At 34.1% G+C, this 18865-nt stretch overlaps 1 protein-coding gene across 17 annotated transcripts in view; it reads left to right on the forward strand.

The window, feature by feature from the left end:
* The window catches only part of RPS6KC1 (ribosomal protein S6 kinase C1), a 230633-nt gene that overhangs the window by 37266 nt on the left and 174502 nt on the right, over positions 1 to 18865 (forward strand). For 13 of the 17 annotated variants that reach the window (XM_023533210.1, XM_023533214.1, XM_023533211.1 and 10 more), the window contains 2 exons: positions 51 to 144; positions 11564 to 11926. In XM_023533210.1, coding sequence (XP_023388978.1) covers positions 51 to 144; positions 11564 to 11926 — 457 coding nt within the window. The remainder of the gene's footprint in view (positions 1 to 50; positions 145 to 11563; positions 11927 to 18865) is intronic. The other 4 variants (XM_023533221.1, XM_011364527.2, XM_023533222.1 and 1 more) reach the window with 2 other exon arrangements.

Raw genomic sequence — 18865 nt, forward strand, 5'->3', positions numbered from 1 at the left:
TTTTTAAATATCCTATTTACAATGAAAGATAATTACTTTGATCTCTTTAGGGTGGTATAATTAATGATGGTTCTGAATTGATTGGTCCCGTTGAAGCTTATTTGGATTCCCTCACTGATAGCTTTCCTGAGTGTAGTACAGAAGGTAAGAGATTAATTTTTTTTTCACTTCAGTGATTTTGACTATAAATCATATTTGCATTGCAAAATATAAATGGATATTGAATCCCTTGAGAGTATTCACTAATTCTAAGATGCTTTTTTTTTCTTTACATTTTAATATCACTGATACGGGGTACATGATTTGGGTCAATGGTATCTTCCACTTAATTGACAGCTTTTTCTGTCTTAGTGCAATATATAAAATAATCATTCCTCCTACAATTAATGGCACCTTAGATTTGATGAAATGTGATATAGAGTTAAACATTTGCATTCTCTAGAATAAGAATGCCTTCCTTAAGTTTATTTGGCAGCATCTGACTTTTAGACAATTAATATCAAGACTGGCTTTAGAAGTTTAGTTATGTACCCAGAAAGAATAAACTTAAAGCAGTTTTAGTATTTTTGATATGTTTTATAAAACATGAATCTAAACCAAAGCAATTTTTCTACTTTTATTCACTCTAAGAATGCTTAATGTCTTGTTTTATTCCTCTATTAAGCCATATTTGAATTTTTATGAATATTTAAAACATACATTTTTGTTTTTGGATTTCCTTAGCTAGTTTTCTTCCAGGGAAGATTTTAAAATTAAAAAGAAAATTTGGAGATAAGGATGAGAAGAGTCTTTAAAAATAGGTAGATTTGTTTGATTTGGCTTAGGTGTGATTTACATAAAAGTAAAATCATAGACTAGATAATTTTTTTTTGATCTCTTTCATAAGTAAGAGTTTATGGTAGAGAAGGCTGCTTTATGAGACTAACATGGGAGGTAGCCATAATCTCATTGCAGTGATGTTTTTCGTGTGGAGATATGTACTACTATTATATGTCAGCAGACTTATTGACATAAATCTGTTGCAGTAAAGTCTCATCTTGATTTGGTAGGAGCAACAGATTCCCATTTGTTATGTAGGCTGATGCACTTAAATTGTATTTTTCTTTTGGTAGTGCCATACTGAAAAGTGATCACTTTTTCTTGTTTTTTTATGGTTGTTCATGTTGACTTAAAGGCAAAGCCCATTAACTTATACCCAGTGTCCTGTGTGATGTATGGGGACCTCAGGCCCAGGGTTCCATCCTGAATCAGCCAATGTCATAGAAAAACATTGTTGACAGTAATTTTACTTTACAATCTATCATGGTGTTTTGGAAAAATATATCCTCTGTAACCTGTTTTGATCTGAGACCCTTGCTAGGCTTTGGAAAAATCTAGTCCTTGCTTGGGATCCCAATGAGAATCTAATTAGATTTAGTTTCCTTGGAAGGTAACCTGTCTGGGATTACCTACCTGATCTGGTTATTGCCTCAGAGATACCCTACTCTTGAGAAAGAAGGAGAGTGTGTTTTTTTGCCTATAAAACGTGCTGATTTGGTGACATCCAATAGAGAAGAAGTAGGAGAGTTAGAAATATTTATAGGAGAATATTCAATGAGGAGTACAGCTCTTGGAAATTGCCGAATGTTTCTTTCCTCTCTCTGGTTTTTGATACAGGCCTTTATGGATGTGGGATTTGCGAATGGTTATATATATGATATCTATAATAAGCCTTTATTACTAGGTGGGAGTCAGCCATGGTGAGAGAAGTATGTTTTGGGAGCCTATTTTAGTGTTAGGTAATCATGGGTGGGCGCAATGTAGAAGTCTTTTGTCCTTTGCTGATACCTAGGAGAGACAAAGAAGAGCATTATTATTAGGAATAACTATTCTTGGGATGATGTTTAAAAGATGCACAGCTGTTCTAGGTAAAAAGTTGGCTGTGTTAATGTTAAAGGATATATAACCTAAAGCTAGGGATGAGTCAGTGATTTGTTGTCTAATCTGTGATGCTTCTTAGAATTAAAGAGGATGCTTTGAACAAGTACAGTAAGACAATAAGCATAAACCAGGACTGCCTTGGACAAACTGGGCAGTATGGGCCACCTTACCTAAAGCAGTTGTTTCAGAGTTTACATTGAAGTTTCAAAACAATGGGTTTTCCTTGGAAGAATTTCTCTTTTAGGAATATGCTTTTATGAGAGAAATTGGGGGCAACAGTTTTGTTAAAAATACAGGAAAAGACTTATACTTAAAAGTAATATTGATATTTTATCCTTTCAGGTCATAGGTTAGTTGTCCAGCTATATTACCATCTCTAAAATACACTGTGATCCATGAAGAATGAAAAACATGGAACTGGAAATGCTATTAATGTTTGTGTTTTTTACCTCCTCCCTTTAAAAGCCTTTATGTTTGGCTCATCAGTCCTTCTGAAAGATACCTGTTGACAAATTACAGTTCTGAGTGTCAGACAGCTTGCAAATTCATTGCTATTTGAGAGGGGAAATGACTTTTAAATACCATGAGATTGTCTGGCATACTGGGCAAGTGTAAGATTTACCTTCATACCAAAAGGTCTGTAAACCCTGGAGACAACCAAGGGAGAGGGCCTCTAGTAGCAAGAGCAGGAAAGCCAGCAGCCAGCCAGGCCCCACAGTTATGCAGTGAAACGGAGTGTTGTAGAGGGATTGTGGTTGGCAAATGCTTGTGGTTTGGGTTCAGAGCCAAAATGCAAGGAGGTGATTCACTCCATAACAACTCCTCTGAGTGTAGTATTTTAAATGGTGTTTTGAAGGTAGATTTATTTTTCATACTTGTGATTTAGTTTGCCAGTGGAATTAGCCAGAAGGGCAAATCTTAATATATATAGTCTGCTGTTTCAAGGTCCTTCCGGTGGAGTTAGAATGGCATGGCAAGTGTGTCACCTGTCAGAGAACAGATGTAGAGGCTAAGTGATCTAAGTGATTTTTAGTAGTACAATAAAAATGCAATCAATAAATTTTAAGTTACCTTGAGAGAAAGTTTTCTGAGGAAAACATAAAGACCTAGATTAGGGGTTTAAAAACTTTACCATTATTTTATAGTGCAGTGGGATAGAGGAAACTCCTTTAAGGTTTCATAAAACCAATAATTTGGTGATTAACTGGTAAATAAAACCAATAATTTGGTGATTATCTAATCTGAAATTAAAAATTACGAAGTTAGTAAACTTTTAGATGAAAAGTTAATATTGTTTTATGATTTTAAAATGAAATGCTGATTACTCTTGATCTCCTTTGTTCAGAGAAATTAAACAATATATTTTCTCAAAGATAAAAGGTTTAATTGATTGTTAACATCTTATTTCCTTTTTAAACTTCCATCTTTTGTTGAATTAAACTTAGCTATGAAGTTACTGTGACATGTGTGGAAACTTGGCCAAAACGATGCATGGGAATTGAGCTCCTTGACATATTTCTCTCATCTGTTGGCCTGTTTGAAGGATGTAGGTTGCTTTACTGCCACGCTGGCCTTGATATTGGAGACTTTGATGTTGGTATAGTCTCATCTGGTAACCTGTGTCATTTCCTCTTCCTAATACATTACTTTACTTCCTTTGCAGTTTTGGGAGGGACATTTTCCAGGTGTATGCAGCAAATAAGGGAAAATAGGTGATCATAACCACAAATACAAACCGAGAGATCAACTTATATGTAGCAGATCTTATGAATGAATATTCTTAAATTGGTATAGCCAAATCTACCCTTTTTTGGGGGGAGGGGTCTGTAAATTGTGGATTAAGAGCTTCTAAATACTTATTCTAACCGTTTTAGACTCAGGAAAGGATTTATTAAGCTGTCTTGAATTAGCCATTTTAGAATAAATGAGATGTACGTTTTGAGGATAATAGCATTTATTGCTGATCTGTGTAAGGGATCTTTTAAAATCACTCCCAGTCCAAGATTTGTGTATTTATTTGATGGCAAAGTAGTAATTTTCTCCATTATGTAGATAAACACTAAGATTATAATTAATATGTGTTAAGTTGAATAATATTGATTATATTTAATGTCTTAAATATTGGGAGAATTATTGGAAAGGTATGTAGTTAAGTTTGAAAAAAATTCTTTTGTATCAAAGTTTTTTTTATTATATTTTCTTTTAATTTTTATTATTTGTGTTATTTTCATTTAGTTAAAGTTGATGCTTTGAGGCAGGATCACTTGAAAAAGGAATATCCTTCAGTTAATTGGCCACTTAATAACCCATATCTCTTTTTAAGGTAACCTTAATATCTGTGCAGTACACTGTGTACTGTAAGATGACAAAATATAGAAAGTTAAACTAAAAGTAATTTAAATTTAAGTAGAATTTATAGCAAATTTCCACTAGGTGGCACCATGAGAACTCTAAATCTTGTGACTGGGCTTAGTCTAGGCCCTGTATTATATTATACTAAAATATTTTTCTTTTAAGGGCTTATCTACTTAACTTCTATTCACTGTCCCATACTAGTTGAAATTCTTTGGTCGGATTGCTTAAAATAAATAGAAAAAGAATAGGTCGTTGTTAAGATAAACACAAATGAGAATGTGTCATTGTGTGTATGTGTGCATGTAAAACAGATGATACAAATTATAAATATTTACTCTTAAAAACCCTAGGGCTATTGATGATAATTTTGAAATTAGGACTTTAGGGGTTGGATGAGGCAAATTAAAACACATATTGTGGGAATGGGTTTTATAGTAGAAGAAACATTAGAAATGATGTAGATAAAATCTCTTATTTTACAATTAAAATTGGAATTTCAGAGAAATTAAGCCATGTGCCTAAGGTAGTCAAGGCATTCCAGGTATTTAATAGCAATCACAGAACTATATTTTGTGAGATGATGAGAATATATATCAGTGGGAATATATATTGGCATAGAAGCTCAGTGTGAGCTACTCGTGTGCTGGTAACAGCAAACAGGTGTGATTGGCAGAGAAGATTATGGAGAGTAGCAGCATAGAAAGTTCATTAGGGAGAAAGGGAAGCCAACTCATAGATCTTTGTTGTTCATGATAAAATAACAGTATTAGAGTTGTAATTGTGATGAATGTGTTGTTTTCTGAGCTCATTCTGTTTTTCACCAAATATACAGTAGAGATTCGGATGCTCTTTTCATAAAATTTCAAGAGTGAAGCACAGATATGTCCCAAGGACGTTATAAAAATGTGAAACATCAAAAGAATGGTTCTTTTAGTAACAGTAGTATTACTAAATGATGAATTGGTAATCAAGTATTTTAACTAGCATTAGAATCTTAACTAGATTTAGATTTAGATATTCACTTAAAATCATATTTATAAGGGCCTGTTTCTTAATGGAGATTAATATGTATTTCTTCTATCTCAGGGTGATCTTTGTTGGCTAGATACCATGCTTTGTGTGTGGCGCATGAGTCATTGCTACTAGGAAAAGTAGAACTTCTCTTTTGTTGACTGGCAATATTTGAACCTCAGGGCTTAGTGAAAGCTATCAGCTAATAATAATGAGGCCATGTATTTTATATATAGTTGACCATGAGAGACCACCTGTTGTTCTAAAGAAAAGTGACATCTTTTTGCAGATGGTCTTCAAATATAGATTTCTGATAGCGTATAGTATAAAGATTTATTCTGTGGCAACCTTTTCCTCTGGTGCATGTCTTTCAGAGATGGTGTCTTAGACAGATTGCACTGTACTGCCCTACTCTGAGCAGTTCAAAGCACAGAAGGTGAGGGTAGGTAGGTGAACTGGGATGCTAAATAAACCCCTCTTGTCTGTAGCTGCTTTTTAACCAGTCACCTGGGGCCCTCTAATAGCCCTGAGACTTGAATCCCTGTGAAATGAATCTGGAGGCAGAACGCTTTCATAGAACCTTTGACTCCCCATCCCACCTCCCTGCCCTCATCCCTTCCAAAAAAGGCTTAGGTTTTTGATTTGATGGCATTGGTGAAGGATGCACCTTTTACTCTCCTGATAGCCCAGAGAGCCCCTTTAAACATGGATTGACTTCAGGTTGGTTTAACTTTTGACAAATAGTCTCTGTATTATCCCTTGTTGCTCTGCTTTAGCCACAGTTTTCTCTCTACTCTCCTTAGCTGAGAACCTCTTGTTTGCTGCTCTTATATCTTAATTGTTAACTTTCTTTCTGGATTATAGGGAGCTTGTGCCCATTTCATGTGATATTTATATGTAGCTTTGTATAAAGCAGGTTGGATGACAGGACCGTGATTTTAAGGAGTTGAGCAGGCACTGTATTAAGTAGACATATTAAGGATATAAGAATAAACTAGCTACTAAATATTTATATATATAGAATATAATATTTATATGTTATATATATATTTATTGCTGCAGTGGTGAAGGGGAGTGTTCTTGAGCTGTTTAGCAAGACTTGATTGAGAAGGGAATTTAGAAATTGCTTAAATAGGGAAAAGAAAGATGTCAGAAAATACTACGGAGGATGATTAGTTGCAGTGTAGGGTCAAGGAGCTGCGATAGGGTTAGGCTTTTTAGATATGGTAGCATGCATTTTAAGAAGAGAATTAAAGGAAGAAGATAGGCAAGGAAGAAGTGTCAGGAGTTACTGTGCCTTAAACAGATCTGTCTTTATAATCATTTCTATCTTCTCTCTTAAGTTTGGAATTCCTTGGCACTGGCTGCTGCATAATTCATACAGGCCTGTATTCCACAAATGATGTCTGTATAACATATCTTTATTCTCAGATTCCCATTTTAGTCCTTGCTGCATCTCTTTTGATATCGTTCATGTACAGAGCTTTAGGGGCTTGTCATACACATGCAGGGAATATGAGAGTCGTTGGTAATCCCACCATACAGAGAAAATTACTTTTAGTATTTAATGGAGCTCTCTAGCCTTTTTTCTGTGTTTATGTTTTTAAATGAGAATTACAGTATGTATATATACATAACATATATACACACACACTGCAGTTTGTCATTTTTGCCTAATAGATCATGAATACTTTAGCATTAAACATTCTTCTATAACATTTTTAATAGCTGTGTAATGTTTTATCATAGAGATGAACCATAATCTCCTATTGTTAGAAATTTATTTCAAAATTTTTACTGATTTTTATGATGTATCATCTTACACATAGATCTTTTTTCATATCTCTGGTTGTTTTTGGTATAAATTGCTGAATTTCTGGGTCAAATATATATGCATTGTTTGCATCTGATATGTATTGCCAAATTGTCCTCCAAAAAGGTTAAAACCAGAAGTCTTTTTGTTTGCCTTTGCTTCTCCTAGATAGGCTAAAAAATTTCTCATTCTAACCTGCTAGTTTTTATTTGCTTCCTTACTTTGAAATATTCTTTATTTAGGATTAGGTAGAAATTGAAAAGGAAACAATTTGTATAGAACATTTATTTATTACTTTATTTTACTATCTGACTTTCTCTTGAGGTATTTTGATAGTCTTACTTTTCTGATCTAATTTCATTTAATCATTATTTCCTTTGCTAATAAAATGAGATTGGAAAGGTAAGAGGAAATATGACCATGACACTAGATTTTTGTGGTCAAAAGCCAAGAAACTGAGTATACATAATTTTACCCTCTTGCCCTTAGCTGTTATTGTTCTTGTTAGAAAGGAAAATCAGGCAAAGCGTGAACAGTGCAACGTGATAGATGATGTGAAGGTTATAGTGACAAGACACAGGAGAGCTGACAAAAGATCTGTAACAGCATTTCCTTTCTTTTGTGATTATCTGTGTAAACCAGAACATTTCTTTTAAACTTTGTCTATTTATTAATTTCGGTGGATTAGGTTATATAATGGTACCATTTAAGGAAATAAATTTGCATTGAAATATGTAAAATATTTAAAAATTATTTAAAAAATCTCTTAAAGTTTATATGTTTCTCAAAAACAGTAGATAATTTTGTAGGTTGCTATAAAAGATTTTGATTTTGAAGTACCATCTGCACAACTGTAATGTCAGAGAATTGAAAAGATTTCCACCAAGTCCAGTGAACCCCATCTGAGATTGTGCTTTTAATGAAATATGTTGCTTTTAAAAAACAAAATTAAATCTATTTTATTTTATTGAGGTATAATTAACACAAAACATTATAGTAGTTTCAGGTGTACAGCCTAATGATTGGATGTTTGTATACACAGTTGATCCTTGAACAACATGGGTTTGAACTGCTCGGGTCCACTTATAGGCAAATTTTTTCCAATAAATGTATAGTCAGCACTTTATATTCCCGGGTTTTGCCACAGATTTAAACTTTGGATCAAAAACAGTATTTTCTGTCTGTGGTTGGGAATCTCTGGATGCAGAGGACTCACTTTTGCATTGTTCTATACCATTTTATATAAGGGACTTGAGCATCCTCAGATTTTGGTATTCTTAGGGGGTCCTGGTACTAATCCCCCATGGACAGTGAGGGACTGTAGTTAAGTTTTTGGGGAGTCATAAGTTGTATGCTGAGTTTTTAGCTGAGCAGAGATTGGCGCCTCTACCCCCACGTTGATTATCACAATAAGTTTAATTAATATCTATCACTGTACACAGAAATTTTTTTCCTTGTGATGAGAACTTTGAAGATCTACTCTCTAAGCAACTTTCAAATATGCAGTACAGTATTATTAACTGTAGTTGTCATTGCTGTACATTATATCCCCATGAGTTATTTTATAACTAACGTTTTTACCTCAAAGTTAGTTCTTCATGGGGATTCTGAGGATTTGTTAAAAAACCCTGAAAACAGTAGATTGATAGAGAGCCAAAATAGTGTGTTAAAGCTGATTTGAAATTTGAGCGTAACTTCCAGTAACATGCTTTTACCCTAACTTGCTTTATTTGATAGGCAGTAAGCATTTTGAGTCTATAAAAGGGCTTGACAAACTATGGCCTATGGGCCAAATCCAGCCTATCACCTGTTTTTATATGACCTAAGAGCTAAGAATGGTTTTTATATTTTTAAATCATTGACAGAATTCAAAAGAATATTATTTTGTGGCACGTGAAAATAATATGGAATTCAGTTTTCAACATCCATAAATAAAAGTGTATTGGGACGCAGTCATGCTCATTCACTTTTGTGTTGTCTGGCTGCTTTCGTGCTACAGCAGCAGTGTTGACTGGTTTGAAAGAGATCAGATGGCCCTCAGAGAAAAATTTAGCTGATCCCTGATCTAGAATTGTATAGTCTAATCTGCCTTTAATTTTGACTTACTGAGGAAATAATTTCCTTCTTAATATATTTCTTTTCCTGAGAAACTTGGCAATCAGTATTCAATGGTGATGCAGACCTCATAGTTGTTCCAAAACCTGATTTTTACATAACCCTATTATCGATCTTATTTAATGATACAGATCAGTGGCTCTCAATATATGGTCTTTAGGCTCCTGGGTATTCCTCATATCTTTTCAAGAGGCCACCAAGGCAAAATTGTTTTGTTAATAATCTAGGAAGTTATTTTGCCTTTTTTACTGTGTTGACATTTGCACTGATGAAGCAAAAGCAGTGGCGGGTGAACCGCTGTGCCTGAGCATGAATCAAGACAGTGACCCAGGCATTAAAAAAAAAAAAAAAAAAAAAGACAGTTACCCCAGACTGCGACGGTAATCATCTCACATACTTGCAGTAACACCAGGGCTAATTTTACCTAAGAACGTCCTCGATAAAACTGTCAAAACTTAACTTTCTTAAATCTCAGTTTTTAGGTACATGTCTTAGTGATTGCTCTGTCATGAAATGGAAATATACTGAAACACTGCATGCTGAACTACCATGGTTGTCTTGAGGAAAAGTACTCGTGCAATTGTTTGAGCCATAAACTAGCTGCTTTTTTCCTGGAACAACATTTTTGCCTGAAAGAACAATTGACAGACAAACTATTAGTATTCAGACTTGGATATTTGGCAAATATTTTTTCGAAAGTGAATAAAGTGAGTTGACACTTTAAGGAAAACAACTGACAGTATTTGTTGCCAAGGCTATGATTCAGGTTATCAACCCCAAATAAGAATTTTGGAGAAATAATGTCTGCTACTTAGAGCTTGACAGTTTTCCAGTACTTAAAGAATTTTCTGGTGAGGTTGGTGGTGATAGTAACAAATGTGCTTTTTTGGGTGATATTGTAATAATGAAATTTGTCACCATTTGGAAGATCTGTGTAACTCAGGGGACCAGTATTTTCAAAATGACCAATGGGTGGAGTTATAAACTCATGATGGATGAAAGACTATTCAGTGTGCAAGACAGACGAATGCATTTGAGTGTAACAAACAAATTTCATTGATAGGAATTTATATTCTACATGGCAACTAAGTTTTAAGAAACTACCACTTGTCAGGTTTTGGTGTAATATCAAAAAACAATATCCACAGTTATTTAAAAAGACCACTAAAATATTTACTGCATTTTCACTTACATAGCTATGTGACATTTTATTCAAATCTTTCAATCACAACAACATAAGACAACAGATTGAGTGCAAAATCAGAAGAGAATGTAGCCATCTTCTGTTAAGATTTGCAGAAATGTAATAGTGCCACTTCTCTTACTAAATATTTTTCGTTTTGGAAAATATAACTTTTATAAAATTATGTTAACATGTAATGGACTTTAATGTTTAAAAAATTTCAGTCTGCTAAATATCAAGATTGGTAAACATTTACAGATATAATCCACATAAACAATTTCTTTGAGGTCCTTAAGCATTCTAAGAATGTAAAGGGAGGGTCTAAGACCAAAAAGTTTAATAACCGTTATTGTAGATCATGCTCATTTACCGTGAAGTCAGTAATATGAAACGAGAGAAGTCATTTTCATTGCTAAATATTTCAGTAGCACCTATTATTCATTTTCTTGTCAGAAAACAGATACAAATATAGACCAGAGCTCACTCCAAAAGCTTTGGAAGAGGCTGAAACAACAATTTCTGAATATTCAGTTCTTTAAAAAATAAATAAATAAATGACATATATTTTCCAGGTTTGGGTGGTGACCTAACAGCACACCTCTGAGGATACATTGTCTGATAGTTAAATAATTATTGTATAATTGCTATAATAGTTATAGTTTAATGATAGTATATTATGCTTTATATGCATTAACGCTATTCCTTGTTTAAAGCCTTGGAGAATAAGTAATTGTATTAAGTAACTTGCTGTTGGTCATGCAGTAAGTTTTAAGAGCTGGATTTCAAGGACTTCTTTTTGTCTTATTCTTTTCCTTTTATCATAGTGTTGTTCACAGCAGCTGTGTGTACAAGCATCAGCTTTCTGTAAATGGTTTACATGATCTTGTGGTAAAGGCTCTTTTTGACAGCAAGGCCAGATAAAGATGTTTCTTTAGTTTTCGTTTGATAATTGGGGCAAAGAGATGGTCTCCCAGAGTTACAGAAGAGACAGTGCAAAAATGAATGAAGTAAGCTGAAATAAATTGCTAGCCACTGACTTCCATCAGTAAATTACAGCCTTCCTGATTGACTTGGATAGTATGAAAAAATGATTAGTCAGCATGATTTGTATTCTTTTGGCTGATTCTCAGCTTAATATCTGTTTCTTATTGTGATCATATTTCCAGGCTTCTCCAGTGACAGTGATCTGATATCTCTTACTATTGATGTGGATTCTCTTGCTGAGTTAGATGATGGAATGGCTTCCAATCAAAATTCTCCCATTAGAACTTTTGGTCTCAGTCTTTCATCGGATCCTTCAGCATTAGGGGCTGTTGCTTCTGACAGTGAGCAGAACAAAACAGAAGAAGAACGGGAAAATCGTAGCCTCTTTCCTGGCAGTTTGAAATCCAGGCTTGGCAAGAGAGATTATTTGGAGAAAGCAGGAGAATTAATAAAGCTGGCTTTAAAAAAGGAAGAAGAAGACGACTATGAAGCTGCTTCCGATTTTTATAGGAAGGGAGTTGATTTACTCCTAGAAGGTGTTCAAGGTACAGTTTTATCTGTATTAATATGTTTTAGCATGTCCTTATGTTGGTATCTGGAAAAAAATATATGCCTATAGCTATATCTTATGTATAATCCTATGTAAAAACAAGACTGAAAACAAGAAATCGCTGAAGATTAAATGACCTAAATATAAATATACACTCTTAGTTACGTAACAATATCAGAGGTACTTAACTCTCTACTTTGATCAGTTAATCAACAAAAACAAGATTAAAAAAAATCAAGTCTCTTCTATGAATAAAATAACCTGTGTTTTTCCTGATATGGCCGATGTTCACTAGCCTTCACCTCTCAGGAGTGTTCACAGAGCTTTTTTAGTGCATTTGCTCTCAATGGCCTGAAGAGACGAGATGAAATGGGCTTTTAAACTAAGAGTGTAAAGGGTTCTCAGATTTGCCTACTGTTTTTCATTAGTTGCAGTAAACTCTCAGCTAATGAATGGGGGTGATGTGGGACACGTGGAGCTGAATGTTGCTGAGTGTAAGTACAGCTTACCTTTTTTTTTAAGCATCAATTTTTGTTTTAATGTTTTGCCTTTTCCTTATAAGAGCAGAATGAAGCATGCTGCAATTAGTTACATGACTTCCTGAACACAATAATCAAAGGTTGATGGGACCTGCTACCACTGGTTTTCTTTCCAGAAAATTATTATTTTCATCGTTTGTCTGTGGTCTTTGACCTGTTAGATGACCACAATCTCCTGTGTTACTAACGCTTTTTTATTATAGTACTCCTGCCCTCACTCTGCCTGGTGTCCCGTAGTCTAGAAGCCTTCTGTTTTACTTTTCCTAGAGGATAAAACTTTCAGTCTTCTAATATGGTGTAAAGATGAGTAAATACTTGGCTCTATGGAGTGGAAGAGGGAGTGTATGTATTGGCATCCTAACTGCTTTTTAACTGCTTTTGACTAATTCTCAGTTTTAATCCTTCACTCTTATCTAGGGCCACCAGTTCCTGAACGCTGGGAGAGAGTTGCAGTGCCGTGTGAGTCAGGCCGCTTTCTTCAGTTTCCCAAGTCAATAAACACTTATCTATCTACTTGCTAACTTATAAATTTTTGTTGCAATATTTTCTCCCGATCTCTTTGTCCTTGTTGGATTTCGCCTTAAAAATATTTTTTTATAGCCATGTTAATGGAGTTTCAGGGGCAATATTTCTCATGGAGTGACTGATATATCATTTTGATACAAATTTTTGTTTTTCAAATAGTTTCATAAGTTTTTGGAGTTTTTTGTTTGCTAGTGGAGCATTCTGGTCTTACACATCTACTCATTTTTCTTCTTCGTCTCAATTCACATTTGGGTTGGGCGTTCAAAAATAGTTGCAAATAATTGGCTGGGATATTTTTCCCTTTTCTTTTTACATAATTTTTGTGTTAAAATATCACTAGTATTTAATTGACATAGATAAAACACATCAGTGTGATATCTTTTGTCTAAGTTATTTGCATTGAATCCTAGAACACTTCATAATGTTACCACTTGATGGCACCAGAAAAATAAAAATCTTTCCTTCAGAATGAAAATTATGGATGCATATCAGCAAATAACAAAAAATATATTAGTTAGTTATTTCGTGATTATGGTGGTAAATTATTTCTCCAATAGAACTTGAAACCAAACCTGCTAGGACTCTGTCTGAAGGAGTGTTACCATTTAAACACGTCTTCCTATGTAACGTGTGCCTGTCTGTCTGACATCACAATATCTATTTCTACTCTGGACTGGTTTTTGTTGTTAATGTGCCATCAAATCCAAAAAGTTATAATACACTAATTGCTTTAAGCTTTTTATTGTTTATTCATAATGTGATCAATTTTTGTTTGCACAAACTGGGAGCCGTAATCACAGAATTCTAATGTTTAGCCAATGTGTAGAATAACCTGTTTCAGTCCTCATGGTTATACATTTAACTGTATGTCAGATGTAATGTCAGGGCAGTGCTTCTGGCCTGTGGATTATATAAAAGTATACCAGTCTCCTCTTAACAGGCTCGTGGACTTTATTTTTAAAAGTTTTTCTGTTTTATTGAGATATAATTGACCTATAACATTGAATCAAGGGTGTACAACAATGATTTGTACATGTATATATTGTGAATTGATTACCACAATATGTTTAGTTAACATCTGTCATCTCACATAGTTATAAATTTTTTTCTGTGATGAGAACTTTCAAGATCTACTTTCTCAGCAACTTTAAATATACAATACAGTATTGATAGCTATAGTCACCATGTTGCACATTACATCCCCAGAACTTATTAATCTTATAAATCAGAGTTTGTAACTATTGACCTCCTTGACCCATTTCACCTACCCTCTACCCCCTGCCTCTGGATTGGCAGCTTCCAGTCTGTTGTTTGTTTCTGTGAGTTCAATTCTTTTTAGATTTCATGTAAATGAGATCGTATAGTACTTGTCTTTCTCCGTTAGACTTATTTCACTTAGCATAGTGTCCCCAAGGTCCTTCTGTGATGTTGCAAATGGCAGAATTTCGTTCATGCTTATGGTTAAATAATACTCCGTTTTTTTGTATGTGTGTGCACAGCACATTTTCTTAATTCATTCATCTATTGGTGGACAAGTAGGTTATTTGGCTATTATAAATAATGCTGCAATGAACATGGGAGTGCAGATGTCTCTTCAAGACAGTGATTTTGTTTCCTTTGGATATATACCTAGAAGTGGAATTACTGGATCATGTGGTAGTTCTTTTTAGTTTTTTTGAGGCACTGCCATTTCTGTTTTCCATAGTGGCCATACCAGTTTACATTCCCACCAGCAGTGCACAAGGGTTTCCTTTTTACACATCCCCTCAAAACTTGTTACCTATTGTCTTTTTGATGCTAGCTGTTCTAATAGGTGTGAGGTGATACCTCATTGTGTTTTTTTTTTGTGGATTTCCCTGATGATTAGTGATGTTAAGTACCTTTCATGTACCTGTTGGATATGTATATGTCTTCTTTGGGAAAGTGTCTATTCAGTTCCTCTGCCCATTTTTTAAATCAGATTTTTTTTTATGTGCTATTGAGTTTTGTGAGTTATTTATGTATTTTGGATATTAACCTCTTATCATATATATGATTTGTAAATGTTTTCTCCCATTTAGTGAGTTGCCTTTTCATTTTGTTGATAGTTTACTTTGCTGTGTAAAAGTTTGATGTAGTCTTATTTATTTTTGCTTTTATTACCTTTGCTTTTGATGTCAAACCCCCAAAATCATTGCCAGGATCGATGTCAAGGAGCTTACTCACCTATGTTTCCATCTAGGCATTTGTGGTTTCAAATCTTTAATCCATTGTGAGTTCATTTTTGTGTATGATGTAAGGTAAGGGTCCATTGTCATTATTTTGCATGTGGCTTTCTAGTTTTTCCAGCACCATTTATTGAAGAGACTGTCTTATCCCTAGTGCATATTCTTTACTTCTTTGTCATAAATTAATTGACCATGTATGTGTGGGTTTATTTCCGAGCTTTGTATATTGTTTCATTGATCTGGCTGTTTTTATGCCAGTATCATACTGTTTTGATTGCTATAGCTTTGTAATATAGTTTGAAATAGGAAATGTGGTGCCTCAAACTTTGTTGTTTTCTATCAAGATTGCTTTGGCTATTTGGGGGTCTTTCGTGGTGCCATACAAGTTTTAGGATTGTTTTTTTCTATTTCTGTGAAAAGTGTCAATGGAATTTTGATAGGGATTGCATTGAATCTGTGGATAGATTTGGATAGTATGGACATTTTTAACAATATTAATTTTTCCAGTCCATGAGCATGGAATGTCTTTCTGTTTATTTTTGTCTTCTTTAGTTTCTTTCATCTGTGATTTGTCATTTTCAGATCTTTTACCTCCTTGGTTAAATTTATTCCCAGGTATTTTATTCTTTTTAATGCAGTGTAAATGGGATTATTTTTTAAAATTTCTTTCTGATAGTTTGTTAGCATATAGAAACAAAATTGATTTTTCTATATTGATATTGTATCCTAGAACTTTACTGAATTCGTTCATTAGTTCTAACAGTTTTTTGATGATGTCTTTAGGGTTTCTGTATATATCATCTATAAGTAGAGACAATTTTATGTCTTCCTTTTTGATTTGGATGCCTTTTATTTCTTTTTCTTGCCTAATTGCTCTGGCTAGACTTCCAGAATAAAGGAAGTATTGAATAAAATGATGAAAGTGGGTATCCTTATCTTGTTCCTGAACTTAGAGGAAAAGCTTTCAACTTATCACCATTGAGTATGATGTTGAGAATAATGGACATTATTCTTTAAATTGGGAGAAATGGGAGGGCTCTAGCTTGTGAGATGACTTGACATGTATGAGCAGAAGAGATGTGTCCTTAAAGAAAGTTTATTCTAGTGTGGCAGAATTGTTATTGAAATATCACTGTAACCAGTAATACCTATGAATCATTTTAATTTAACTTTTGCTCTAAGAATTGTTGCCTGTGACCTTGGTTTGGATTGGCATGCTTTATAATAATTATTTCTGGGTATATGATAATACAGAGAGAAAAAATATGGTAAGTAGGAGGGCTTTATACAGAGGTCCTTATGAGTTGGCAGATTTTGTTATTCTGAATACTAGCTATTCATCCTAACTAAACTATTCATCCTGAAGGAGTTTATCTGTGTTATTTGTAGATCAGATAGAGATGGCTTGATGTTTTTCTTACTTAACTGGTGTTTGCACAGCTGAGACTAGATGCAAAACACAATAGCAGCAGTCTTATTTGCCCATCAAGCAGAGAAAAAGCATAGGCTGATAGTGGTAACTTTGAATTCTCCTTTTGAACCTGACACTTTACTTATTCAGTCAGTTTAGAAATGGCTCTTGAAATTAAGATACTTTCTACTCTTCTAAGTCCTCAGGTCTACGAATTTAAGAGAGAAAAATTCAGAAGTCAAGATTGAAGGAATCAACTTGAATTTTTGAAGAGAATGTTTTAGTACATATCTTTTCATTTCTTGTTTATATATTTCTGCAAGTGGCTGATATGATTGATATGTTTGTCAGTTGTAGGCTTATTAGAATAAGTGTGATAATGTAGAATGGCAAATGGATGACATGAAGGTATTAATGAAATGTTTAAATAAGAGTAATATTTATTACATATCTGTCACTGTAGAAGGGGTTTTCCTAACGTTATTTTTAATTCTTAGAACAAGCCTATGTATTAGACTATGGCTGATTATATTGAACTTTGATTTGGACCACAAAATTTAGAGGACACAAACATGTAATATAATGATTTTAAAAGCTTGACACCTAGTTAGCAAGAATAATTATTTAAAACAGGAAGCCACCAGATGGTGAGCATTGTTTGTAACACCCATCTGTGGCTGCATTATGAACTTCAGAGCAGATTTGGGAGCTGGTTTGTTTGGTGTGTTCTAGGTGCCACAGTCGCTGGTTTTTTCTGCTTGTAAGGTAGATACTGTAATCCCTGTTTCAGAGCCAGAGAAAACCAAGATTTACATAAAATACACAATTCATTCAATGGCACAAGCCAGCAGAGTCTCAGCCAGTATTTAAATCTAGGTCTTTCTGAGTTTAAATTTTGTCTGATTTCCATAATGCCATGCTACTTCTCACACATTCTTCCCTAATTAGATTAGCTTTTTAAAACAGAAGTAACAAGTCTTCTCCAATATCAAATATTTTTGAACTTTGAGTGTTTGTTCTTTTTCTTTCTACTTGTTTGTTTGCTCATTCAGTCATCTGTTCATCTGGTTGACCATTCAATCAGTTTTTATTCCTTTTATGTACTGAGGTACTGAGATAATGAATACAAAATGTTTTTTTTGTAAAAATATAAAATAAAGAGTGATGGGCCTTCAGAATGAGATCTCATCTCTTCCTTTCCCTTTCCCTTCCACCCCTTTCCCTTCTCTTCCTGTTGCTTACTTTCTACCTCCTGAATATATTATGACTCTCACAATGAAAAAGAATTCCTGGATGTTGTATCTCATTTATTTTTGACAGTTGATATTTTTGACTAGTGAGGCTATTTCTGATGTCAGCTAAGAGATGCAAACAGTCTTCTACAGTTTTCATCCAAGTAAATGGTATAATAAGCAATACCAAGCCATTTTTTACAGTTTACCCCATCTAGGCTGTCAGGGATGTCCACACATATTTCAAAAACTATGATCTAGTGTGCTGAGGTACTACCATCATTCTAGGACTCTTACTGGGTCTCGAGTCTTCTTCCCACAATGAGGAATAGATTTCCTGGAGAAACCACAAACCTACATATACTTCTAGGTTTCCTTTGAGTCACTTAGACTAGCTCAGAATTGTATAGTTGGTTGTAGAAGGTGTCCAGCCCCTATGAATGTGGTCAGTTTCTGTGCACTCAGTACATACTCAAGTGCTATAAGAAAGTTTTGGCCATTGATTTATTCCTTTGAATAAGAGTTACTCTGAAGTTTTGGCCATTGATTTATTGCTTTGAATAAGAGTTACCCAAAGGATAAACTTGTTTGCTCTAGAATGGATGGATCTATCAGAAGGGTAGTGGTAAATCTGTGTTTAGTAAAGGGAAGCAAGTCACACGATTTCTTATTGCTGAATTTCGGAAATGAAAATGTATAACTTTAAAAATAAAAATAATTTGACTTGTTTATGGTGTTTTTTAACTCTGAAGATATGTAAGTGTCTAGCCCACTTTAAGGGATTGCCCAGTTTAGTACAAAATTTGGTATAGTATAAGGCTAACAAGACCAAAAGTTGTATTATTAATAGGCATTGATGGTGAGGACTCCTTGCCTTCTAATGCATTGGCTCCTAGTTTTTTTCATTTATGCTCCTTTGAGAACTTTGTTGTTCTTTTTCTATTTCGTTTTAACTATTTGGGTCCCCTTTTAACTATAAATTTTAAAATTACCCTTTTTTTAATTGAGGTATAAATGACA

The sequence above is a fragment of the Pteropus vampyrus genome, unplaced genomic scaffold (genome assembly GCF_000151845.1).
Source record: "Pteropus vampyrus isolate Shadow unplaced genomic scaffold, Pvam_2.0 Scaffold98, whole genome shotgun sequence".
Lineage (NCBI taxonomy): Eukaryota > Metazoa > Chordata > Mammalia > Chiroptera > Pteropodidae > Pteropus > Pteropus vampyrus.